This window comes from Cricetulus griseus, chromosome 3, assembly GCF_003668045.3.
Source record: "Cricetulus griseus strain 17A/GY chromosome 3, alternate assembly CriGri-PICRH-1.0, whole genome shotgun sequence".
In the NCBI taxonomy this organism is placed as follows: Eukaryota; Metazoa; Chordata; class Mammalia; order Rodentia; family Cricetidae; genus Cricetulus; species Cricetulus griseus.
In genome coordinates this window covers 3,953,554-3,981,139 of record NC_048596.1, presented here as the reverse complement: position 1 = coordinate 3,981,139, position 27,586 = coordinate 3,953,554, and the positions used below count along the sequence as shown (strand labels likewise).

The following is a 27,586-nucleotide window of genomic DNA, read 5'->3' as shown; positions in this document are numbered from 1 at the left end:
CATTCTAAACTGATGTGTTTCATTGTCGTAGCCCGTGGTAACCTGCTTTAGATTTCTTACCCGAGACCCATAAGCCAGGGCATTGGGTTACTTTAAGCCACGTGCACAGTTTGTGACAGCAACCAGAGGATACTAACCCACACTTCATTGCCAGTCCCTTAAGATGGAAATTTAAGTGTCCATTAATCACTTTACATGGGTAGGCGTAGCTTTGCAGGTTATAAAAGCACAGTGGAAATTTTCAGAAGTATTACAAACTGTATTTCTTCTTAACTCTCTATTCATGTGTATTATTATTTACTTTTATTTTGTATCTCTGGGTGATGCCAGAAGAGGGTATTGGATGCTCTGGAATTAGAGTGATGTTTGGTTATAAGCTGTCGTATGGGTGCCGGGAACTGAACCCTGGTCCTCTGGAAGTGCAGGCAGAGCTCTTAACCACAGCACCATCTCCCCAGTCCCCGGCCAGGCCTTTTCTAACATGGAGCTTTGCTTTGTGGTTTTTTTTTTTTTTTTTTTTTTTTTTTTTTGTTAACAGAAATATTTCTCAAGATAGTTTAAAAACTTTGAAAACACTTTGTAAACATTTTTCATGTCTATGTAACAGTAAATGCACAGTTGTGTGGTCAGTTCTCCAGCTGAGGCGATAACTTTTCTGCACGTGAGGCCTGCTCCTTAGCGTTTGGTAACATTTGTACCCTTGTTTCCTGCTAGGCGGTAGCTCTGCCGACTAAGCCAGTTTCACTCAGTCCTTCACCTACACACTAAGTACGAAATAGAATTTTGCTTGATCAAATGCGAGTGCAGGCCTTGGGGTGGGGTGGGGAGAGCCACCACCAAGTGAAAGCACAGAATTGTCCCTTGACTCTTCATCCAGCCCTCATGCCGCTTCTCTCCACACACACCCCTGCTGGCTCACCCCACTCGCTGTGTTGATTGAAGCCTCTCTGGCCTCCGCCTTCCTGGTGGTCTTCTTGCCGCTTCCTGCAGCAGGCCCCTCTCTGTGTCCATGTTGACACTTACATGCCATCACGTCATTTAGCATTACCCATGAATGGGGACAACCGTTTTAAGCACTGATTTCTCCCGGTCTGAGTTTTGCTTCCCCTGAGAACACAAGCGATGTCTCCTCTGTTGCCCTCTCAGGACTGCGCACGTAGCAGCTACTGACCAGAGATACCTGCATGTGATCAAATTATCCGAGTCTTTGTGGCTATCGTACAGTTCTGGCCTCATCAACAGTATCAGCAGGTGCTGCCATTTGAAGAATATCGAGCTCTTCAGAGCCACTGAGCCACTGGCCTTGGATCTTAGCTCTTGAACTATTATGGTTCTACTAAAGGAGCAATCCCAGTGAGGGCCATGGGCATTCAGAGGGGCCTGGGACAGACTTTATGAATGAGTTGAGACGAGCTGCATTTTGAAGGTTGACCTTTGAATACTGCGGAGATGAGCTGTGCAGCGAGCACAGCGAGGGTTTCAGGAACAGCTAGGAAGTGGTTCAGGGCTGGGAAGGGTGGCCGGGAAGGGAGGCCAGGAAGGGAGGCTGGGATGCAGAGGTGCAGTGGTCGGGCTGGGGTAGCAATGGTGAGGAGACCACACAGTTTGGTTTGAACTTCAACTCTGCCATGTGTGTCTTGAGTTGTGAGAAGCTGGCCAGCATTCTCAGTCCCCAAGGGCCTCAGTTTCTTCATGCCTGAGGTAGAAATGAAGACTGAAATACCTTGTAAGGATTGAATAACTTAATGAATGGAAAGCACGGAGTGCAAATTAAACGGTATCTGCTGTAGATATTGACGATGATCTTTTTCAGCTTGCCAGCCATTTTGCCTTGGTTCCCCTGGATTCTGAATTGTGCAGCTACATTGTTTTCTTATGGTAATACTTGGATCCTTACCAAAAATTGTCTGCTTTTATAAAAAGAAATTATTAAATCCTCTCTACCATCCCTGGTGGCTGCGGTGTGTGAGAAGTTGTTGTGGGATACTAGTTTAACCAGGCAAAATTGTGTTACATTTGTTCATGCTGCATTTGTTAACTAAAAATGTGCTATATTTGCATTAATTAAATAAAATTAACCTGGGCTCAGAGAAACGGGGTTAGCAACTGGTTGACAGGAAGTAGCTTAGTGTAGGTTTTTTGGGAGGTTGGGGGCAGTGTGGAAGGGAGTGTTTCTGGGAAGCCAGCAAAGAGAGAAACTTAGTTGCTGTTCTGACTCTCTTTCACACTCACTTTTGAATCTCGTGTTTTCTTAGAACGATAGAGATTTAGTTAGAACTACCTTTAGTGGCAGCAACAGAGCCATCTGCCTGGGGGAGCAGAATTCCCCAGGCTCCGGCCTTTGTGGCTGACTGCTAGTAGTTTAAAGCCCAGCCACTGTGAGGAAGGTCAAACACCACTAACTAATGTTTGAAACAGATGAGAACCACGGTCACTCTGCTGAGGTTGGCTGGTCTGGCTTGAAGCAGTTCTCTCTTCGTCATTCCAGTTGTAATCTTTCTTTCTTTCCTTCCTTCCTTCCTTCCTTCCTTCCTTCCTTCCTTCCTTTCTTTCTTTCTTTCTTTCTTTCTTTCTTTCTTTCTTTCTTTCTTTCTTTCTTTCTTTCTGTGTTTTCCTTGTTGGCTCATTAGCCATGTTTCTCTTTTCCTGATTGTGTGCTGTCTGCTACTAATCATCTTTAATGGTTCGTTAGCTACGATGATGACTTTTGCTTTGTTTGGTAATGAGTCCTGCCAGAGTTGCATCAGCATACTTGAACATGACAAATTGTACCATGCCTTTGTTACGGTATCCAGATAAAATCCCAGCATCTTTTGGTGCTACTTTGAACCTCCATACTGAAGTTGGCTGTATCGAGGCATCTGCTGTGTTTAATACTTGGGAATGGGAAGATAGTCTTTTTTCTCTTTCCCTACTCAGAATTTCTTAGTTTTCTGACATCATCTAACCGAATTAATTGGGGCCTTAAATTCTATTAAATGTCTGTTCTTTACAACCTCGAACTACATAGGCCAGTGAGTTATGAACAAGGTGTGCAGATGTTTGACAAATGTTGTTTTCAGAATTGAATGTCATAATATTTCTTTCTTTCATAGTGGTTGGGATTGGAAGAGGAACAAAAATGTTGACCAGTATGTTGTCGGGGTCCAAGGTAAGTCTGTCAGAATGTTTTTTTTTTCTTCTTTCATGTGGTTCTCAGCGACTTTTCTATTGCTGTGACAAACCACCACGACCAAGGCAACTTATGAAGATCCTAATTGGGCTTACAGTTCCAAAAGGTTAGCTTCTAATAAAGGAGCAAAGACCTGGCACCAGGCAGTTGGAGCAGCAGCCTAGAGCTCACATTTCAAATCATAAGCAGGACCCAAGAGCACACTGGAAATGGCAGGAGTCTTTTGAAACTTTAGTGCCCACCCCCAGTGACACACCTCCTCTAAGAAGACCACAGCTCCTAAACAGTTCCACCAACTGAGGACCAAGTACTCAAGCATATGGGGGCCATTCTCACTCAAACTACCACAATGACCTACCTGTTGAATTTCATCAATAAAAACAAACAAGAAATGCAGAGGACTGGGAGATGACTTAGAGTATTTGTTGCTTTTCTAGAGGACCCAGGTTCAGCCCTAGCACCCATACGATGGCCACAACCAGCCATAACTCCGGTTCCTGGGGATTTGACACCCTCTTCTGACTTTTGAGGGCAGGCAACAGGTACTCATGTGTGCTCATATTTAACATGCAGACAAACCATTCATACACAGTAAAAAATATCTAAAATCCCTCAACCAGAGTTAAAAAAAAATTGCCAGACATGATGATATAGGACTATGATTCCAGGACTTGGATGCTGATGTAGGAGTATTGTTGCAAGTTCAAAGCCAGTCTGAGCTACCTAAGAGAACCCTGACTCAAAAACTAAAATAAATAAGTAGTGGAAATTGCATGAATAATAATGCTGTAAATACAAGGCTATGAATTGAACAGTTAGACCAAAAATATTTAAAAAATTCTATATTTAGATTTCTTTTTCTTTCATTAGTTCATATTAGGAACAAGCTTGTTTCACATGTCAATCCCTTCTCCCTCTCCCACCCCATCCACTCTCTACTCCCCAGGCAGTGTTGGGCCCTCGATGGGGGGCTCCCCAAAGTCCCCCGCATCATCCTGGGCTGGGCCTGGGCCCTCCTCCATGTGTCCAGGCTGAGAGAGCATCCCTTCATGTGGGATGGGCTCTCAAAGTCCCTTCTTACACCAGGGAAAAATACTAATCCACTACCAGGGGCTCTCTGGAGTGCAGAGGCCTCCTCATTGACATCCACATTCAGGGGTCTGGAACAGTCCCGTACTGGTCTCCCAGACAGCAGTCTGGGGTCCATGTGCTCCCCTTGTTCAGGCCAGCTGTTTCTGTGGGTTTCACCAGCCTGGTACCCACCCCTTTGATCTTCACTCCTCCCTCTCTTCAACTAGGTTCCAGAGTTCAGTTCAGTGTATATCTGTGGATGTCTGTCTCTGCTTCCATCAGCCACTGGATGAGGGCTCTGAGGCTGGGGCGCCTGCTGCAGGGCCTGTTTAGATTTCTTAATGATGAAATGAAATTATACACTATAAATTCCAGTGGAAGATTGTGTGTGTGTGTCTTTGTATAGACATTTATGCTAGTGCTACTGTGCCTGGCTCTTAACGGGATTTGGAGATTTGAACATAGTGTTTGCATGGCGAAGGCTCTACTCACTGAGCTATTATTATCTCCAGACTTTTTTTTTTTTTTTTTTTTTTTTTTTTTTTTGGCCTTGGGATTTTTATAAAAACAGACCATTATGTTAACTGTGTATTTTTAATAAAAACAGGCTTTCTTCAGTAATTGTTAAGTGAAGACACAGGGTTATGCAGAGAATGCTCAGTAGTGCACTCAGTAGTGCAAATACGAAAACCTGGTTCAGATCTTCACCCTGTGTGGAGACATGTACATGTAACTGCATTGTTGAGGGGCAGAGACCGGTGGATCCAGGAGCTTGCTGGCTGCCCAGTATAGGCAGAATGGTTAGATAGGCTGGAAAACCATTCATGGAAGATGTTCCAATGTCAGCCTGTGCCTCCACACATGTGCACCCCCCACACCTACACACACACCCACACACCCACACACACACACCCCGACACACAGTCACACTCATATGAGCACAAAAATAAGATAGCAGGAACCCTTTAAGATGATAAATTGTATTGCTTGTCTATGGACGTAGCCTTGACTAAATCCAAGTGTACTTTTTTAGGCACTTGGGAGGAGAAAGAGGCGGTGGGGAACTGTGGTGTGGGGGCTGGGGGGCATTTGTGTTCAGCATGGTAGAAGGAATGAATACTGAAGAGAAAGGATGTCAAAGTGGTCAACCTTCATAGGCTCCCCCCACACATAAAGTACATACATACAACTCGCACATACATGCAAAAGTGTTGAATGTGAGGCATTGCCTACTAGCAGTAGATTTATATATTGTTCTTTAGGACTGTCGTGCAGTTTTCAATCTGTTTCAGATACGAGTTTTTGCCAGTTGCTTTAATTGTTTCTTAACTACAAAATGTAAATGGTGGCTATTTAGTAGGGGAATAAGGATTATATTTATTTTATTTTTTACACTGTTTGGTGTCTTTAAAAATTTTACAGTAAACAAACCAGTTTTATGTCAGTAACAAAAAGACATATTTCCGTTAATAATTTATTCAGGCTTTTTCCCTCCAAGCTAAATGGGTTGAAGTCACTGAGATATTTGCTGCTTAACCTTCTCTACAAAATCATAAGCACATGAAGTGCTCTGTGCTACTCAGAGAGTTCACTTGTAAATTCCAGACATATTTTCAGAAAAGTGATGACTGAAGATGTAAACACATCTGGCTCAGGTTTTATTTGGTAGAAACCGTTTTGGTGTTCAGCTATGAAAGCTGAATGTCACACAGAAATCAGGGATCCTCAGATGACTGTAACGGAAATAGAACACCCAGGTGCATCTTGTCACAGAAACCTAACTCCTTGTTTCATAGAATTTTGGATCAGGCTTCGATGTTTGCTTTTCTCACACTTATGATTTTATGTTACGTATTTGTTAAAAAGACTAAGTCATTTTATTTTGACTTGGGTGTTGAAGATTGCATTTTTGTTAGGAATGATTAGTAGCTATTAATAAATACTGCTCTGGCACTAGGAAGTGGAGACAAGGGTGATGTGGCTGGGCAGAGAGGACTCTGAGGAGGAGGAGACAGGAACTTGGAGGAGGGAAGCCTGAGGTTTGCTGGATACAGCATTGTAAAAAGAAAAACATAGATCCTGTTCTGGTAGACTATATTCCTTACTTTGTATGTTGCTGTGATAAAATGTATAACAAAAGTAACTTAAGGGTTTCTTTGGGCTCACAGCTCTTGGGTTCAGTCCTTCTGATGGTCAAAGCAGTAGCTCCTGCTTCAGTAAGTGAGGAAGCAGAGAATGGAATTCTGATGCTCAGCTGGTGGTCTTCCCCTTTTCACTAGGGCTGGGACCACAGCATGTGGAATGGCACAGCTACATTTAGGGTGAATCTTCGTTTCTTACCCTAATCTGCACAGCTCTTTACTAATGGGTTCAAATACTTGTTTGCATTGTGCTTCTAGATCCCATCAAGTTGACAACCATACAGACCATAGTAAATTCATTTGCTTGTGAAGCTATATATACACAGACATCTATAAAAGCAAACATTTTCATCAAATAACACCAGTCCTATATACAGTGTATCTTTGTTTGTTTGAAACCGGGTCTCATGTGACCAAGACTGGCCTTGAATTCCTGACCCTCCTGCCAGTGCCCTTGAAGAGCTGGGACTGGGTGTTCCACCACCATTCGACTGAGATAGGCTGCTCTGCCCCACTACTCCCCAGTCTCTGGTGTAGTTTTGACATTTTCTTCTAGCTTGTTTTAAGAGATGTCAGTGACTATAGCCTCCACTTGACCCAGACTTAATGGAATGGCTGAACTAATGTTCACTCCTTCTCTGCTTCCTAAATATGCAGATGATACTTTATAGAGCAGGAACTCACTGCTTCCTGAGTTCTAGGATTAAAGGCTTTTGTCACCATTAGGCTCATATATAAAATCTTCAGGACATTTGCTGTTGCTATGTCTCTGAAGATGGAGACTGTCTGGACATGTAGATCTTTTCTTGTGATTTCTTGTTCAGGTTAGGGTATTAGAGCCAGGAGGCCTACCCTGTTCTCTTGGGGCCTTACTGTAGGGTTTGCTGTGCATGTGGTCTTGTTGCTCTTAGGTCTTGTGTGTTTTTCACTGCTCTTTTGGCTTATGTGTATAAGGTGTGAAAAGCATCTAGGTTTTCCTTACAGTTCTTAAGTACACAGAGTGCTCAATAAGTAGTGTCATTACTATTCCTGAGAGTTTCAGGGATCAAGTCCTTTCTCCTCTGAATTCCAGGCCCGCTCGATTGCTCTAACTACATTTTCCATATACACCTGGAGTCAATTTTATCCAAACAAGTTCTTGGCGACAGTTAATTTTTTCTTCTTTTTAAAATCCCTGTAATTTCTTGAACTATAGAGAAAACAGCACTCATCAGAAAGAAAAATCTATTTTTGTTTTTAAAGAAGAGACAATTTCTGCAGACAGAAATTCTACACATTAAAGGATTTGGGGTGTAGATAGATGTGGTTCTCAAAAGAGTTTACAAGCCAAGTATGGTGGCACACACTGGCACACACTTAGTCCCAGAGTTCTCTTGGGGAGGCGGAGATGGTGGTTATAAGGCCAGCATTGTCTACATAGGAAGTACCAGGCCAGCCAGGGCTGCACAGTGAGACTCTATCCCAGAAAGAAAGAAAGAAAAAAGTGTGGAATCCATGTAGAAATGGGACTTTGTAAGATATAATTTAGACAAAATTCTCCTGGGCGAGTGGACTAGTGTCTGAGGGTGTAAAGGAAGGCAGTACCTCCCTCCCTCCCCTAAGTTAATGCTTCGAACCGGTTAACTCAGCCAAGGCTGGGGAGCAGGTGCACTCTGAAGTCTCAGGCTTTGATGAGCTGCCTTCTCAAGTTTTCTGTATGAGGATTATAGTTGGCTACTTTCAGATGCCTTAGAGACCGGAGCACACAAAAGAGTGACCTGTTATGAAAACGTGAATCTGATTATCACCATACAGACATGAGGCTACCCCATTTCTACAAGGAGGTAGACCACAGTGGTCTCTCAGGCAAAGCTAGTAAATGCCACAGCAGAACAACTATGGTTGGCTCCATAGCTTCCCACCCTGGATGTGGTCAGGGGACAGAAGTTTCTCTAAGAATGTCAGCATCTTAGGGTCATCAGTCATGATTAACCTGTGAAATTCAGCCAGGTCTTTAAGATTCTATCAGTTGTGGGATATCTACACTGTGTGAAGATGTGTTTGCTGTGATTGGTATAATAAAGAGCTGAACAGCCAATAGCTAGACAGGAAGAGGTTAGGTGGGACTTTCAGAGCCAGAGAGGACTCTGGGGAGAAGGAAGGCAGAGACACCAGGAGATGCGAAGAGGAAACAGGGCTTGCAAGATAAAAGAGAGGTAAAAGTCATGTGGTAGAAGTTAGGGTGGTAAAAATATCAGTTAATGTAAGTTATAAGAGCTACTGGGACAAGCCTAAGCTTGTAGACGGAGTTTCTGTTCTGCCTGGTCCTAGATAAACACCTAGACTTATATTAATTAGAAACTGTTTGGCCGATGGCTCAGGCTTCTTACTGGCTAGCTCTCTTTTAATTATTAACCCATAACTATTAATCTGTGTATTTCTGTTTGACCTTATCTTACCAGAGATCGCTCCAGCATGTTACTCCTTCATCAGCTACATGGCATCTCCTCTGTGTCCTCTCCCAGAATTCTCCTCCTCTAGTAGCCCGCCTCTGCCTGGCTACTGTCCAATCAGTATTTTACTCATCAACCAATAAGAGATACATATACAGAGGGACACCACCACCCCCATCAGCTGAGCTTTCATAATTAATGAGAAGTCTCCATGTCATTATTTGGGAACTGGCTGGCGGGATAGAGAAAGACTGGTGTCAATCAGTCTTCTTCAGAGGCAAGTTCAACTTGTTCCTTTTCTATATCTTAATTTTCAAATGTTTCTTAAGAAGTTTATTGAAAATTGAAGGCTGACACTTAGGAGCTGAGAAGAGCTGTTCCTTTTATAAGGAGGACATTCAAAGCCACATGGTTTGGCTCTCTTTTTAAAACAAATATTCCTCATCCTAAGTAACATGTCCCCCTTTCTTTGTGCAACCTTGAATTGTGAGCTTTCAGATCAAGTTTGACAAGAGTAGAGGGGAGCTGTTTTAGTTGGAAATCACAAATCCCGAAGAGCACAAAGTTCAATGGGGTTTTGTACAGCGTTTCTACTTGTTTGTTGTATAAAATTGTACTGCAATAAATACATCAATCTAACAGAGTTCACAACTCCCAGGAATTCGTGCTGGAGAATAAATAACTCAAACCCAACTAGTGAGAGGGAGTGCCTTAGACCCCACAGGAGGACACACTCAGTTCTGTGTTGTTATTTTAGCTTCAGCACAATGGCTGCACTTTAATCTACCATTATTTCAGCCGGCAATTGCAATTCTGCAGTTAGTGGCCTGCTTCTCTAGCAGTGGCCTGACCCCTCAGATCACAACCTGGTGGTGTGAACACCGACTCTGTCACTGCAGCTAAAGGTAGCTTTAACTAAACTTTATTGTTCTATTTACAAATAAGTCTCGAGTTTCAAGGGCCGGGGTAAAAACCTGCGAGCTCAGAGAGCCTGGGTTGCCCCTAGCTGACCTTCCCTCTTGCTGGCATCTCCAAAAGACTCATGCTTCCACTGCACCAAACCAGAAAAGGATGCACCACTCCAAATTCCTCCCTGCTACTTCCTGTGTCTCTGTATCTCCTGGATGCCCAGTGATGCTCTGTGATGACTTTCTGTCAACTAGTTGCTAACGCAGCCTCCTGACCCAAGGTTAATTTTATTTAATCAATGCAAATGGAAACTTCGGGTTCACAGTTTGATCAAATATCCTCCTTTTTGTCTAAATAAAGAGGGAAGGTTTTTAACTCTATCACAATAAAACTCTGTACAGTAAGAACTATCAGCTATTATCTAAATAAAGAAGAAAGGTTTTTAACTCTAACATAGTAAAACTGTATACAGTAAGAACAATTATCAAGTAAGGATTACATTCACAATGTCCAATCCATTTGTATTTGACAAATTCAGAGAAACTATTTTGGTAAGTCCAGTTTTGTACCTAATCTACTTTCTATCCTAACTTGTATACCAGCCCCAAACTATCTTCTTAGACCTCATTTTCTTAGATAAACAATTTAAGCTTTTATGTCTCTCATCCTTACACACTTTACACCTCTTTTGTGAGTTTCTTTTCTGAATTTGGTAACAAGGAAAACTGTAACTATAACTATCTCATCTTCAACTCCATCAGAGACCAGAGAAGGATATAATATTACCTGAGTAAACAGGAAGTGTGGAGCAAGCAATGTCCAAAACTAAGAAAGAACAGAGACAGCTGGCTGCCTGGACAGTCACCCAAGGTTCCTCTGTAATGTTGGGGCATCCATCTTCAGACTACAGGCCTAGAACATCTGACAGACTTGTCTATGAAGCAGGAATTTTGAAGGACTGGCCTACCTTGTTTTGGAAAACTTCATTAGTCCCCTTCTTTTGTATCCCGCTTGTCCAAGTTGGACAACATACTGTTAGCAGTTGAGACAAGGGCAGTTTTTTGCTCAGTGGCTAGCTTTGCCCACAAAAAGCCAACTACACATGGAAGTTCTTCAATGTCCATCATCTTTTTTTTTTCTTTTTTTTTTTGAAGTAAATTGGTGCTGCCAGGAGCAGATGTGTCTCCCTGTCAGGAAAAGCCTTATGTTATTAAAATGCCATATTGTGTAGGTCAAGTGTTTAAAGACCATCTTCTATTTACAATATATCTGTTTAACCTTGATAACATATCTAACATAACTACAAGCTTGACTATTATAGATGACTATTAATCTATATTTCTTAATTATACATTATATTTTAGAATGAGCTGCATAGGTACAATACCTTAAGCAAGAATAGAAACATACACAATATAACAAAAATAACCTTAAATTTGTATCAGTATATAAAAATCCATACCAATGTAAACTATTTGAGACTGCTAGTTGTTTTTTGAGTTTAAAAGTAGATTCAAGCCGGGCATTGGTGGCGCACGCCTTTAATCCCAGCACTCGGGAGGCAGAGGCAGGCGGATCTCTGTGAATTCGAGGCCAGCCTGGTCTCCAGAGCGAGTGCCAGGATAGGCTCCAAAGCTACACAGAGAAACCCTGTCTCGAAAAACCAACCAACCAACCAAAGTAGATTCAATAATCTACCAAAAATAACCTTAAATTTGTATCAGTATACAAAAGCTCATACCAATGTAAAATATCTGAGATGAATAGTTGCTTTTTAGTTTAAAGTAGATTCAATAATCTACCCTGTTATCCTATCCTTCCCATATCCCCTCTTTTTTCTCAGAAATAGATACTTGAGTCCATCCTCCGTTGCTTAGTTTCCTCCCTTACCGTGACCAGTAACAATCTGCAACCAACCCAATGATAAACATTCATGGCCCACTGAATGACCAAAACCACCCAGCCCAACTCTTGGGAATGCGGGCCTTGTATTCTTAAAATTACTTGCTGTTCTCTGAGGGCAATGGCATCTTTAAGGGACCCTAAGAAAGTTGAGATAATGATCAAGTCCTAGGAAAGCTACCTGTATTATTTTCTGTTTAGTCTCTGTGTGATAGGAAAGGGGAGAGCTTATCTGAAATCCTGGCTAGAGTAGTCTGTGAGGATGGACTATCTCAGCTAACAGACAGACTTGCAATTGTCGTGAGCAGTTTGTTGTTCAAAGCTCATCATTGGGTGGTGTTTGTCAGCTTAATGGTGTTACCACAATCCAGGAGGAATTGTTGTGGGGCCTTATCATCTTTTTGGAGACTTCAAAGGTGACTGGTGACTGTTACTAATGGTCCCAGCTCACTGCAGAAAATGTAAACATTTTAAATGTCATACGAGCAGATCTCAGTGAAGCTAAAGGATCACAATCAATTTAGTATATCCAGGGTACACAAACTTAATTCCTGGTGACCTCCTTTAGACTCAAGCCCCAAAATCATGTACAGGAAGCTAGGTGAAGCCTATTTCTATAATTAGTACTCTATATAACCATTAATATCACAACAGAAGTATATATTATATATATTTATATATATGTATATATAGGTTACTATATATGTATATATATGTACATACACACACATATATAATAATCTTATAAATTTAGAGATAATATTTATACCTCAGTGATGATAGAATAATCCCTTAATTTTGGTCTTACTTCTGTCCCATATCAGCTGGATCTTCTGACATGAGACAGATATTTTGGATTTTCCTTCAGCAAGCATGTTTAGATTTAGAGAAGGAGAGAGCTGTGTTCCAACTCCAAAACCAGTTTTGATCTTTTTTTTTTTTTTTTAATTGAAACAGGACCACAAGAAGACCATTTACCTTTTATGTTTGTAAAGAGCAACAGAAACAAATATTTGAGAAGATTTATGGAATTTTACCTTATTAGAAATGTGCTATACATGACCAGGCGGTGGTGGCGCACGCCTTTAATCCCAACACTCAGGAGGCCGAGGTAGGAGGATCTGTGTGAGTTCCAGACCAGCCTGGTCTGCAGAGTGAGTTCCAGGTCAGCCAGGGCTACACAGAGAAACCCTGTCTCAAACCAGCCCCCCCCCCCAAAAAAAAAGGAAGGAAGGAAGGAAGGAGAGGAAGGAAGATAAGAGAGGAAGAAAAGAGGAAGAAAGAAAGAGATGTGCTGTACCATTAGGCCAATTTTACTCTTTTTCTTGGGGGATTTTCTCTGGATGATTCGTCCTTCTTCAGATGTCTCATTTTGTCCAGGGGTCTTCAAATTTCTTAGTTGGATGCTTTTAGTCTCCTGGACAGACAGAAACAAAATTCTGCCCCAATCTTAATTTTGGGGATTTCCTTTTTTGTCAGGTTATACTCTTTGTTAAGACAAAATGGGGTTTGGCAACAGAAAATGTATTATCTTTTAAAAATTTTTATTGTTGTTATTGTTATTATTATTTAACCTGATCAAATGAAACACATTTGTTAATCTTATAAGTTTATTTGGATTTAGTGACCAAGGCGTTTAATGAACTATTGCCTCTCCTAATCAAGAGGTCTCTCCCGTTTGAATCTAATCTTTATCTATTTTGGTAGTATTCATAGCTTTTCTTCTCCTGTGGAAACAAAAGCAAAACCTCTTCCCCAAGGTAACATATATTCTGATTTCCATTCTGAGGTCAGCATATCTTTAAAATATATAGGATGATTTACTTTGGGAGGTCTTTCTTTTACCCAGTGTCTCTCTGTAGCTGTCGTTCCTTTTTCATTAGCATTTAGAAAATTTAAAGTTAAAGCACTTTGCAATCTATCTCTGGAGGTCTTTATTACCCCCTTTTGTTTATTAAGCATAGCTTTTAAAATGCAATTAGATCTTTCTATAGGAGCTTGTATTGTAGAATTGTATACTTTACCTGTAATATGCTTTATGTTGCAATATGCAAAAAGCTGTTTCATTTTACTAGATACCGGTGCTGGAGCATTGTCAGTCTTAATTTGTGCAGGTACCCCCATGATGGCCATACCTTCTAACAAATGTGTAGTTACAGAATCAGCCTTTTCAGAACTTAAAGCAGTTGCCCATTGAAATCCTGAATATGTATCTGAGGTATGGTGCATGTGTTTTAATTTTCCAAACTCTGCAAAATGAAACTATCCATTTGCTAAATTTCATTTCTTTGAGTACCTTTTGGGTTACTTCCTTCAGGTAATGGAGTTTGATTATGCAAAGAAAAAGTAGGACATTTCCTTATAATTACCTTGGCTAGTTGCCAAGTGACAGATAAATTTTCTTCAAATCTGTTGTTCACATGGTGTTTCTTAGGAAATTCTGAGGTCTTTAGCACAGTTCCTACCAATAGCTGATTAATGCTATCATTACCTTGTGCTAGAGGGCCTGGTAGACCCATATGGGATCTGACATGTGTTATATACGAAGGGTGTTTCTGTTTCTGATTACTTGTTGTAGTTGAATAAATAACAAGGCGAATTCTGAATCATCTTGAATAAGTTCACCAGTTTCAATATATAAAACAACTTTTTCTGCATATTGAGATTCAGTAACTATATTGAGGTTCTAGAAAATCTTGTAATATTACAAGAATAGCATATAATTCTGATTTCTGAACTGAAGCACAAGGGTTTTGAGACACTTTACTTGAATTTCCTCACTTATAACTTGCCTTTCCTGGTTGGTTTGCAGGTGTTACTTTTATTATATGAGGGAGAATCCACTTAGTTCTTTTACTTGATGTCTCTTGGTTTGGGAATATTTGTTGTTAATCTCCCCCAAGAAATTACTGCAACCTCTTTGCAAATGTTCATTTTCTGCTCATAGTGAGGCAATTTACATATTGATAAAGGTACCACAATTTCTGCTGGATCTACTACTGCTAATTGACAAAGTCTCACTTTTCCTTTCAGAATCAATGCAGAAACCCTTTCTGCATAGGTCTTTAATTTTTTACTCTGTGTGGTAAAAATATCAATTCTAAATTATTATCTTCTATCTGCATAAGAATTCCCGTAGGAGAATGGTAGAGGGTAATGTGACCAGGATACACTCAAGCTGTGGATCCAAGTGATCCGACTGTGCATGCTACAATTTCACTTCTACCAAAGCCAGTTCTCTTTCAGCCTCAGCTGATAGGTTTTTTTTGGACTATTTAAGTCCTGATCACTACATAAAGTTTGAAATAAATTACTTAGTTCTTGAATTGTTCATTCAGTTGTGGGCTGTAGTCAGTTAATATCTCCCAGCAATTTTTGAAAATTATTAAGATTTTGTAATTGATCTCTCCTGATTTGTACATTGTGTGGTTGAATTCTTCTGTAAACCTATCTTATAGCCTAGGTAATTAATAGAATCTCCTTCATGTTTTAGCTGGAAGAATTTGTAATCCCCAACAAGGCAAAATTCTCTTTACTTCATCAAGCATTTTTTTTCCCTAAAGTATCTGTGTCTGAATCACCCAGTCAGATATCATCCATATTGTTAGACCCCCGGAAAACTCAGGTATCCGGGGTCCCAGGCCATGACTGCAGTCACCCTAATCACCAGGCGGATTCGAGAGCTTGATGCAAACTGCATGAGGCTTTCTTGTAGTTTAATGAGCTAACCCCATGTTAGCTCGGGTCTTTCACACACCCACCATGGCGGATGGCTAGCAAAGACAACTCCTAGGGCCTCCCAAGAGATCTTGTAGGGCAGCGTAAGGGGAGTGTCTAGGGGTACGCACAGGCTCACTATTGGTGTGCCTCCAGCCTTGGAGGGCTTGCCCTGTGTTGATTGGTCAAGTGGTTGTTATGGCCCATAGGCCCTCCCAGGGTGGTTGCTATGCTCTGCATCATTGCTGTGTGCTTGTCAGTAAAGCACACCCAGGGTCGTAAAGCATAGCGCCACCAGCTAACTTCAGATTGGTTCCTTGTCATGAAGCAGGCACCTAAACTCTAGTGACTAAGACAAGGTCATAGAGCACGTGTTACTGTCATGGCTGCCGAAATGGGGAGCTGGTCCCTTCACATATAATGGTACATTATAGATTGAGGAATCCTATTCATGAATTAGTTCCAATGGCTGTTATAGAAAATATTGACACAAGGTAGGGTTGTTTAACATCACTGTGGAAGAACTTTCCACTGATCCCTGATCCCTTTTAACGGGGTGGGATGTATTATAAGTAGTCACTGTGAAGGCAAATTTTCCCTATCCTGTACTTGTAAAGGTATAGTAAAAAAAAAAAAAATAGTCTTTTAAATCAGTCACTGTAATAGACCATCCCTTAGGTAATCAAGTAGGCAAGGAAATTTCCAGGCTGTAAAGACCCATTGGCTGAATTACCTTATTTATGGCTCTTAAATCTGTTCACAATCTCTATTTTCCAGATTTCTTTTTAATAACAAATATAAGAGAATTCCAAGGACTGGTCAATTCTTCAATGTGTTGAACATTTAGCTGTTCCTGTACCAGCTGTTCTAATGCCCGTAACTTTTTCTTTTCTTTTCTTTTCTTTTCTTTTCTTTTCTTTTCTTTTCTTTTTTTTTAAATATTAGTTCAAATTAGGAGCTAGTTCAAATTAGCTTGTTTCACATGTCAATCCCTTCTCCTTCTCCTTCTCCTTCCCCTCCCTCCTCCCCTACCCCAACCTACCCCCCACCCCATCCACCCTCCACTCCCCAGGCAGTGTAGGGGCCTCGATGGGGGCTCCCCAAAGTCCACCACATCATCCTGGGCCGGGCCTAGGCCCTCCCCATGTGTCCAGGCTGAGAGTGCATCCCTTCACGTGGGATGGGCTCTCAAAGTCCCTTCTTACACCAGGGAAAAATACTGATTCACTACCAGGAGCCCTCTAGAGTGGAGAGGCCTCCTAATTGACTCCTTTCTCCTAGATGGCCCTTAACTCTCTTCACTTGTTACTTACACACTTAGCACCTCTGCCCAGGTGCAGGCCTATTTAAATGCTTAGTTCTGTAGAGATGCAAACTAGGAGACATTCCTACACTGAGGCTATGCTAAACAATAGCAGACTTGCTGGAAATTACCAATACAATATTGGGCCGGAGCTCCTGGGTGCTCCTGTTTAGTGAAACTGGAGGCTGTGCCTCAAGACATTCTATAACAGAACTATTTTGGTCCCCCACAGGGTTGGAGTTTTCCTTCCAGAACTTTCTATAGTGCTGGATTTGTGGATATGTATTGGTTTTGTCATGAAATATCTCGTTTTCGCCATGTATAGTGATTGAAAGTTTTACTGGGTACAGTAGTCTGGGTTGGCATCCATGCTCCCTTCGTGTTTGTAGGATATCTATCCAGGACCTTCTGGCTTTCAAAGTTTCCATTGAGAAGTCGGGTATGATTCTAATTGGTTTGCCTTTATATGTTACTTGGCCTTTTTTCTTTGTTGCTCTTATTTTCTTTTTATTCTGTAGGTTTGGTGTTTTGATTATTATGAGGCAAGTGGACTTCTTTTTGTGGTCCAATCTATTTGGTATTCTGTAAGCTTCTTGTACTTTCATAGGCATATCCTTCTGTAGGTTGGGGAAGTTTTCTTCTATGATTTTGTTGAATATGTTTTCTGTACCTTTGAGTTATATTTCTTCACCTTCTTATTCTATTATTCTATTATTCTTAGGTTCGGTCTTTTCATGGTGTCCCATATTTTCTGGATATTTTGTGTTAGGTATTTTTTGGACTTGAGATTTTCTTTGGTTGATGACTGTATATCCTCTAGAGAGTCTTCAACAACTGAGATTCTCTCTTCCATCTCTTGAATTCTATTGGTTATACCACATCTTTAGTTCCTGATCGTTTATCCAGCTTTTCTATTTCCAGCATCCTCTCATTCTGTGTTTTCTTTATTGTTTCTATTTCAGCTTTTATGCCTTGAACTGTTTCCAGTGCTTCCTTCACTTGTTTGGTTGTTTTTTCTTGGCTTTCTTTAGATTCTTTAAGAGATTTGTTTACTTCTTGAATTTTTGGTTTGTCTTTTCCTCCATTTCATGTGATTTTTTCCTTGTTTTTCCTTCTATTTCTTAAGGGATTTTCTTGTTCCCTCTTTAAAGGTCTCTATCATCTTCCTAAGATAGTTTTTGAGGTCCGTCTCTTCTTCATCTTCTGTGTTGGCCTTTTCAGATCTTGCTGGAGTGGAGTCCCTAGATTCTGGTAGTGTCATATTGGTCTTTCTGTTGTTCAGTGTGTTCTTACTCTGTCTTCTTCCCATCCCTTCTTCCTGTGAGTGCAGGTGGTGTCTCTCCCTCTCTGGTGGCAGGCGGAGGGCTCAGCCTCTGGCAACAGCTGGATGGCAGAGGGCTGTGGGTGGACAAGGGTGAGGTGTGTCCAAACTCAGGGCAGGCCTTCCTGGTCTGGGCAGGTCCACTCTTGTCCGGGTGGGCTCAGGCAGAAGCAATCAGGGGTTGATGGGGGAGGTTGGGGGGGGCAGAGCAGCATCCAGACTCACCTGAGGCTGGTGCCCCCCACCGCAGGACAGAGGGCAGAGTGTAGACAGGGGTGAGGTGTGTCCAGACTCAGGGTGGGCCTTCAGGGGTTGATGAGGGAGGTTGGGGGTACAGAGCAGTGCCCAGACTCACCTGAGTCTCAGGCCTCCTGTAGCTTTTTCTGATGTCAAAGGCCATGTTCCACAGACATAGGTTTGTCAGTTAACTATAAAGATAGGGCTGTTGAAAAGTGACTAGCTCTTTTTCCCCACTTAGGCAAAATATGAGCAATTGGTGACTGCCCTTGACAATATTTTTCTCAGAAGTGTTCTTTATTTTGTGGTTTGTTTCTGAGATTGGAGGAATGCAAATCTGGATGTTCCTTGGCTGCAACAAATCAATTCTCCATAAACTCATTGCTATGTTAGCCACATATGGCTTTTAATTTTCCTCTCTGTCCTTCTGGCCCTACACACTGAACCCATCTTGTGCTTTGGTCTTCCTGAGATAAAGTTCCAGTCCCTAGAAGCTGAGCATTTACCTCCTGAAGAGGTCAGTCTAGATGCCAGGATTTGGGTGAAATTGTTGTATCTGTACCTTTGTCTACTAAACCCTCAATTTCTTTTCTTTTTTCTTTTTTCTTTTTTTTCTTTTTTTTGAGACAGGTTTCTCTGTAGCTTTGGAGCCTATCCTGGCACTCGCTCTGTAGATGAGGCTGGCCCCAAACTCACAGAGATCTGCCTGCCTCTGTCTCCTGAGTGCTGGGATTAAAGGCGTGAGCCACCAAAGCCTGGCCTAAACCCTCAATTTCAATTGCGTTTATTTGTATTTTTACCTTTCGTCTTTGATAATTTATAGAAGTTTGCTAAAATACTTGTTTTATGGTCTCTCCTGAAAATTTTGTTCTATCTATTGATGCTGTTTTGTCATCCAGAGCAGTGTGGTTTTTCACAACAGGCATTAAGTCTTTTAAATGCTCTGTGGAGGAGTTTCCCCAATGTTGACAGGGAATGGTTTAACCAAATTTGACTTTGGGGCCTGCAAGAGGCCCTATAAGGGGTTTCCAGGTGGCAAAGGGTCACCTTACCTGTCCCTTTTTGATCTGCATTAATTAGTCTAATGCTGCCCTCTGCCACACCTTCTGCACACTCCAGAATTATCTCTAGAAACAAACATTGTTTCTAGGAACACCTTGCCTACAGTTCCTTTTCAGAAAACCTTGCATACCACAATTAAAACATCTGACATTTCGATTTTTCTTAAAATTTTTAGAAAACACTACTCCTATCAAAGAAGCTTCATAAGGATGAGATCTAACATCAGCTGTATTTCTAATCCATTCATCTATTGGTGCTGATCTTGCCTTTAAAGGCCTAATCATCCCTTTGCATTCTCTGTTAGCATTTTCAAAAGCCAAGGTGTCAGTATTTTCTAATGTCTGTTCCTGATGTCATTCTCTTTACAACTGAGGTCAATCTCTGTTAAAAAAAAACATCAGTGAATTCTTCTTTGTGGCCTTGTATAATTTTAGTAACTGGCCCATCTCTTTCCTGATTCTTCAACCCTGTCCCAAGCACTCAAAGCTGCTGTATGGCATAGAGCCAAGGTGTAATCATCAAATTGACGTACTGGCCCTCATCGAGAAGCTGATCTTGGGAAATATCAATACCTCTAGCCCTACCTTGTTGTTTAATTATCCTAACTTCCTCTCTGTACGTATTTCCATTGTAACTGAGGGCCAGTTTCCAGTACTGCTGTAAGTAAATCTTTCCAGTCTTGTGGAATAATTCTGTTCCCAGGTGTTCATGAATTAAACATCTGCTTCACAAAAGGTGAATGCATACCATATGAAACAATTGCTTTCTTAAATCTCTTCAAATCTAACATTTCTGTAGGATTCCAGTTAACTTCTGCATAGCCTTGTGGGTGTCTATCATCTGGTGGTCATTCTTGTATAACTGGATAAATTAATGTTGGTTTCCTAATAACTTAGACCTCTCCTCTTCAGTTTTATAATGCAGTGGTGCAGTAGGTTCTGTTCTAAATTCTTCTGTGTCTGAGTATTTTTTTTTTTTTTGTAGTTTCATAAGTAGGTCTTTCTAAGGCTTGTATCTTATGAGTCAAAATTTTCTTATTTTCATTGGTGAGTCTTTCTAAGGTTTGTATCTTACCAATAGTAAGGCTTGTATCTTATCAGTCAAATAGTATTTGGCACAGTTATCAAACCACTTTTTACAGGAGAAAATATGAATTACCAAACTGATAGTATAATTACAATTGACATTGTGTCAATCCCAGCTAAGTCGTTTATATCCACATTAAGTTTTCCATTTTCAAGCCATCCATAATAGCACTCTGCAGGGTCTTAGCACCCTACATTGTGATGTTCCCTCTCCTAAAGGATGTCCCAGGTATCTCACCAAATCTGCTGACTTCCCAGTAGTTTGTCGGTGGTGTCAGAGGTGTAGAACTCAAACCGCTCCCACAGTTTCTAAGCAGTGGGTTGAGGTAAGCAGCAGTCGCCGGCTGTGAGTGCTCCCATGAGGACTGTCTCCCCTACCCCCTCTAGCCATGTGAGTGCTCCCATACAAGAGGCTCTGAAGCCAAGTGTGGCAGCTGGCATGATTCCTCTGTCAGTGTGGTTGTGCCGTGTGTTGGAGGACCAGATGTTTTCATTTCAGCACAGTAGCTGTGCCTTAATCTACTGCTGTTTCAGCCTGCAGTTGCAACTCTGCAGTTACTGACCTGCTTCTCTGGCAGTGGCCTGGCCACTCAGACTGCACAGTGTGAGAGCCCAGGAAGATTAGCCATCAAGTGGCCTTTGTTAAGTGTTACAGTCAGGCCCTTTTCTCTTGGTGGGGTTGCCTTCGGTGTCTTCTCTTTTCATACAGTAACATCCTAGAGGTGTAGAGTCACTGTGACCTGACGCGTGCTGAGGATAAGGTCTGCGCTTTCTCAGCTCTTAGGAAGCATGGCGGAATCTGGGTTTGAGACGGTCTCCCATTACTTTTATGAATACAGTTTATACTGATTACCTACTGTTGTCCATCTTTTGGAAGTGACAGTCTGGAAGTTGTGGGGCAGGGGGGATTAACAGGGTGACTTTGAAAAATGAAAGGGTTTGATACTTAGGAGAAAAAAACCCAAAGTCATGGACTTGGCTTGTTCCAAGGTAAAGGTCATCTAGAATCCAGAGACCAAAATGTAAGCATAAGGCACGCAGTTCAAGCATGATGCATAACAGACACTGCAGATAACATTCAAAAGCACAGTATATAACATCATCACGTCTTTTCTTTTAAGTGTAGACAGCTGTCTCACTGCCCATCCCACCCTGTGTGTGTGCTGCTCTGTGACTGTGTGGTAGCCCGTTGTCAACCTTGGGCACCTTTTCTCAGGAGTGTCACCTTGATTTTTGAGGCTAGGTCTCCTATCAGGACCCTGGGCTTGCTGATATGTTAGCCTGGCTGGCCAATGAGCCCTAGGGATCCACTCATCTCTGCTGTCCAAGCACTGGTTCTATAAACACAGAGTACCGTGCTGGCTTTTTATATGTGTTCCGGGTCCTTCCGGTATAGCAGGCACTGAGCCAGCCATCTCACTAGTCAGCTTTCAAGCTACCTGTAAGAATGCACACACACTGTGACGTGTGAGTCACTCCGAATCACTCTGTTTTTATGTGGTAGTGATTGTTATCCACTGCTTACCGGGACAGAGATTGTTGTTTTAGATTCCTGGCTTTCTCTCATGAGGCACTTTTTATTTTTCCCTACTTTAAGATGAACTGATTCTGAAGCAATTAACATGCACTTAAGCACTTTACCATCTGTGTTGGAGCTGTAATTGCCACCCTGCCAGTTTGAGTTTGAGCCTCTGCTCTTGCCACTTATCCTTCTGTGCCCTCCCTGTGGGACGCTGACTCAAGGTTGGCTGCTGTGAGCTGGAGGAGAGAAGCTGTCTCAGGTATGAGACCAGAGAAAAGCCACGTGCGTGAATCAGGTGATGAGATTGAGTGTAGAGTTATAAGGAGCTAATTTTTTGCCAGTCGCAATGAAAGTTTTAAAAACGATGATTCAAATGCATTGGGGATTCACTCCTGTGTTGCATTTATGCTAAGAAACGTGAGACATGTGATATGAAGGCGGCTTCATCAAAGGCCTTTTGCTGTCATGACTGCATAAGTTACAATTTTTAATATTTTCATATTTAGTTCCTTTACTAGCATAAGTTTGTCATTGATAAATTTGTATTTCTACAAAATACTTTGAGGTTTTGCCCTCAGGCAGCGTCTCACTAATTAATGTAGCCCACCTGAAACTCACCGTGTAGTACTGGCTGGTCTTGAACTCACAGACATCTGACAGCCATTGCCTCCAAAGTGCTGAGATGAGATGCTGCAGCCTCGTATCTGGCCTGAGTGTCTCTTTAAAAGTCACAGAAGTACACACTACTTTCTTCTTTCTCACTACTTCATGGGAAACCCCCAACAAAACCAGAGTTTGTCCAGGAGAGTAGTGGAAACAATTTGTGGTGCAGGTAGACCTAAAGAGAGGTGGCCCAGGCCTAAAGAGAGGCGGCCCAGGCCTAAAGAGAAGAGGCAGCCAGGCCTAAAGAGAAGAGGCAGCCCAGGCCTAAAGAGAGGAGGCGACCCAGGCCTAAAGAGAGGCGGCCTAAAGAGAAGAGGCGGCCAGGCCTCAGCTGAGGCATCTTAATGCCATGAGAACTACGGACAGTGATCAATTCTAAAGCATTTTCCTTCCAGACAGCTTTAGTGTCTTTATTGGTCTTTATTGAGGAGAAATGCCGCTTGCTAAGGGTGCCTGTGTTGTACTTTGTGTTCTAGCCCACTGTTGCCCAGAGGTTTCTAACATTTAGCTTTTGTTTAAATGTGTTATGTAGTTACTAAGACAGGTTTTAGTGTTAGTATTCAGGCATCTGTACTGGCCTGCCTTTGGAGTTCTGACAGGATACACCTCAGCTGCTGCCACTACGAGCACCACCTGTGCCTGTTCAGTGTGTTCCCTTTTAAAAGGGCCCCGCCCACCTCCCTGTGTCTGGTCTATCTGTTCCTTTCCCTCTTCATCTCCCCCCCAATACCTTTTTCCTCTCTCTGGCTGCTCCCATCCCCAGAGGTTAGCCCCTCCCCCCTTCCCCGTTTTAGGATCCTTTTCCCCTGATTAAAGAAAAGAAAAAACCCTCTGCTTGAACTCTGTCTCATGGTGTCTTTCTCTCTTGAGCTGCTTTTCAAATGACAGCAGTTAGTATTTCCTGGAGTAGTACCAGCTCACTTGGCTTGAAATCATTTTAATTGTATGTATGGTAAAGTAACTGATTCTTGTGATACCACGCTGTGTTTTATTGTACCATTCTGTCCACTGTGTGCCTATAATGTTCCCAGTCTCTCATGCTTCTGAGTATCTCTGTGCTTGTAGCACGAAGCAGCTCCTATAGAGGAAATGCTATGTACGCAGTTGTTACACTGGATTATTTGGGGAATAACGACAAGTCTGCACATAATCAGACTGATCCTTTTTATTTTTAGAATTTTTTTTTAATCTATGGTTGTGGAAGTGGAATGAGTTCATGATGCAGACAACTGACTATGTTTGCAATTTCTTTAAAAACTGGTGTGCCCAGTATAAAATTAGTTTTGGAAATTTGCAGTAACAGTATACATTTAAGCAATAAACTGTTTTAGTGGGTTTGTTTTTTTCTTGTTGGCTGGTGTGGGGAGTCTGAGTGTTCCTGGGCATGCACGTGCTTCCCACACAAGAGACACAGACTGAGAAGACAGTGTCAGTGTGTGACTTTTGCCTGTGCCTTGTTTTGGGTTGTTAGTGTGAATGAAGTTCTCTGTCTTAGAAAGCACACCTAACAATCCTGAGTTACTCAAGGCTGCTCTTCTCATTTCCTTCCCTAGAGATACATTGCCATTGGAGAATTGGGGAAAGCAACCGACACGCTGGATTCTACCGGGAAGGTAACCGATGAGAAGCCATACGGTAAGGAGCCTCTAACACCCTTTTCCTCTGCCATTAAAGAAAGTTTGTGTGATTGCAAAATACAGAACTTAAGTAGCAAGTCCAGCACTTGGGAGACCGAGGCAGGAGGATTGCAAGTTCCAGACCAGCCTGGCTACACAGTGAGACCCTGTCCCCAAAATTAAAGTCACAGCAGAATGAGAAACAAGTGTGTTGCTTGGTGTTTTCAGTTCTCAGAGAACATTTCTCTAGCTTGAGCAAATTGGAAATTGCTCATCATACCACAGCTATTTGCTGTCTGTCAGTTTAATAGCGACTTTGTAAGTGCTGTTCCCCATGAGTGTTTGTAATGCTCAGAATTATTTGTATTTATAGCTGGGATTTAGGGTGTTCTTCCCCAGGAAGGAGTAACAAAACAGAGCCATTATCACATTGGATTTGACCTGTGTTGGGCCTCTAGTTTTTTTAAGCCAACTCCCCAGCTGTTGAAATAAATGTGCCTGAGTTGGTGCTGTAGAAGCCACCGTGTGGCTGTGGCTTGGAGTGAAAAGATCCAATAGGAGAGCGCTAATTCTCTGAAGTAGAAGGGAACTCCCCAGGGCCCACCTTAATTTGTCTGCTATTCTTTCCACCACTTTAAGGAAGGGAAGATAAATGAACTGGTCTCCTAGCAACCCACACAGCGCAGGAGCTATTTATAATGCAGTGCTGGGGCATTGTCAGGAGTTCACCTGCATTGCTGTGTCGCCGATGGTGAATTATTTGTAGGCCTTCTTGTTTTTCCCCATCCTTGACATTAACTCTTCTTGATTTGACAGCAGATGGTGTGGTGTCTGCTTCCCCGAGCTTCTGTGTTGGTGGCCCTTACTACAGATTCCATATTATGCCAGCAGCAAGGACAACCTTGACTTGCCCTGGTGACGTCTCTATGCCATGTAGTATCTCACTCAGTTAATCAAGTAACACAATGAAAATTAAAACCACTGATGGTGAACACCAGCACTTCCGCTAAATAAGGGTATAACATTCAGCCAGTGGGTTTGTTTTTAAGGTGTAAGAGGCATAAGACAAGAGGCGGGATGGACTTTCAGAGTACAGCAGGGATGCTGGTGACAGTGACACCCAGATAAGCCGACCTCCTGTGTCCTCATCCCCATTGGCCAAGCGTAAACCAGGGAAGGGAGTTTCAGAGGTGGTGGAGGAGGGCAGTGTGAAGGGGGCACAGCTGGAGGAGGATTTAACCCTGCCTGCCCTTCCCAACCTGCGCTCTGAGCACTCCTGAAGCTCTTCGTTTGTAATAGTGACTCAGCTCCATATTGTTGCTGAGAGATGACAGTAGTGGCCGAGGACCACACAGACACGTCACGGTGTCTTGGACAGAGACAGTTTTAATTAAAAGAGACTGGAAAGGTAAAGTGGTGCAGCCTGCTTATTGGTGAATCAGATGGGGACAGCTGTCAGTTGTGACCTAGGATTTGAGGTTACAAAACTGTTTAGGGAATGCTGCAGTTCCCTGGGGGTAATTGGTGGAGGACTGAGGGCAATATTTTCTTCCTAGCCTTAAGCATTTTGGAATCTTAAAATTTCTGCATTGCATTTGTTAATTTGTCACTTCGTTTATGCTAAAGAAAGCTTGGGGTATTTAGAGAGATGACCCAGTGGGTGAAGTGAGCTGCTCAGGAGTGAACGCCTGAGTTCCCACCCCCAGAGCCCACGTAGGTCTAGCTCGGGTCTCTAAACCCAGCACTCCTAGGCAGAGATGGAGGCAGAGACAGGAGAATCTCCAGACGTCATGGGCCAGCTAGTTTGACATATGCAGCAGCAAGCAGGGTGGCAGGTGTGGACTTGAAGTTGTCTTCCGACCTCCACACGTTTGCCCCTGTCACACGGGCACACCCACCCACACAGGCACATGCACGCATTGGCACACACGTATACTCACACATGCATGTACACGGTCTCTTACACATGAACACACACATATACACTCGCACACACACACACACACACACATTCACAAATTTTTGAAAAGTGAAAGAAAACACATGTGTCGATGTGATGACTGATAAAGACAGTGAAGAGCTGTCATCCACCCCCAGACGGAAGCGTCCGTCACACAGTGTACTGTGCAGTGTTTGAGACCCTGGAGGGTGGTGGCTCCAGACAGTCTTTGCAGGTCGGCAGGGTTTTTCCCTTTCTTTTAGTAAATCATGGAATATTTGCTATCTGAAGCCACAGTGGGCACCAAGGTTTAAACTCTAGCTTCTGTCTTGAGGAGCTGACTGCCTAGTGGGGAGTTCTGTGTTCAACCCTGTGAGGCCAGTATTTTATGCGCCTTCAGTATTATCCCGAAAGAATATCCCGAAAGAAAATCAGAGACACTGTGGCCTGTCTGCACACATATGTCTCTAAAATCAACGTAGACTATAAAGAAGAAATAAGAGTAATTTACACTAAATACAGTATACTGATATGCAAATGCAAACACTAGGACACTAAGGGCTCCAGGAAGCAGCATGTGTGAACCGCCAACTGAATGGGCACACGTCTAAAGTAACACACAGGCGTTGTGTCAGCCACTCGGTACAAATCAAACTAGACAAAAATTATTTGTATTGAAATAGAAAATGGAGTGAAGTTCTAGCAGTCTCCTTGTATTGACATTTATTTGTATTTAAGCTTTGTTACGAAGTTTCATACAGAAAGCAAAAGATAACTTCACAGTTCAGTTTGTTATCACCAAGCAAACACCCAGGTAGCTAGTGAAGAGACAGATTTCTCAAACCTCTCCCTCCCTGCCCTCTCTCTCTCTCTGTGTGTGTGTGTGTGTGTGTGTGTGTGTGTGTGTGTGTGTGTGTGTATGTGAGCCACTAGCCCGTGTGTGTGTGTGTGTGTGTGTGTGTGTGTGTGTGTGTGTGTGTGTGTGTATGTGAGCCACTAGCCCGTGTGTGTGTGTGTGTGTGTGTGTGTGTGTGTGTGTGTGTGTGTGTGTGTATGTGAGCCACTAGCCCTTCCCTCTTTTCTCAAGGTGGACTCTGACTTTCACATTATGGTGGTAGCCCTTACACAGTATGTGTCTTCTGTGTTTGGATTCTCCCATGTGTATATACGAGGTTTGTTTTTGTGTGTGCGTGCATGTGTGTATCTGCTGTCCATGAAACCCAGAACAGAGCATTGGATCCCCTAGGACTGGAGTCACAGGCAGTTAGTTGTACCTCTGGCTTCTTCTGTTGACAGACATGTGGGTTGTTCATAGTTTGGAACTTCACAAACTAAAACTGCATTTGTGCTCATTTCTCTTATGTTTAGACCCCTAGAATCCCTAGACCACAGGGTGATCATATGTTTATTTAACTGCATTGGAAATGGTAAAATAGTTTTTCCCAACTTGCTGTGTTTCCTTCTCTGTCTCTCTGATGTGTTTGAGTGAAGAAC

At 42.4% G+C, this 27,586-nt stretch overlaps 1 protein-coding gene across 1 annotated transcript in view; it reads left to right on the top strand.

Moving 5' to 3' along the window:
• Positions 1-27,586, top strand: part of Trub1 (TruB pseudouridine synthase family member 1) — a 48,566-nt gene that overhangs the window by 9,702 nt on the left and 11,278 nt on the right. The window contains exons 3-4 of the mRNA XM_027406897.2: positions 3,096-3,151; positions 24,091-24,172. Coding sequence (XP_027262698.1) covers positions 3,096-3,151; positions 24,091-24,172 — 138 coding nt within the window. The remainder of the gene's footprint in view (positions 1-3,095; positions 3,152-24,090; positions 24,173-27,586) is intronic.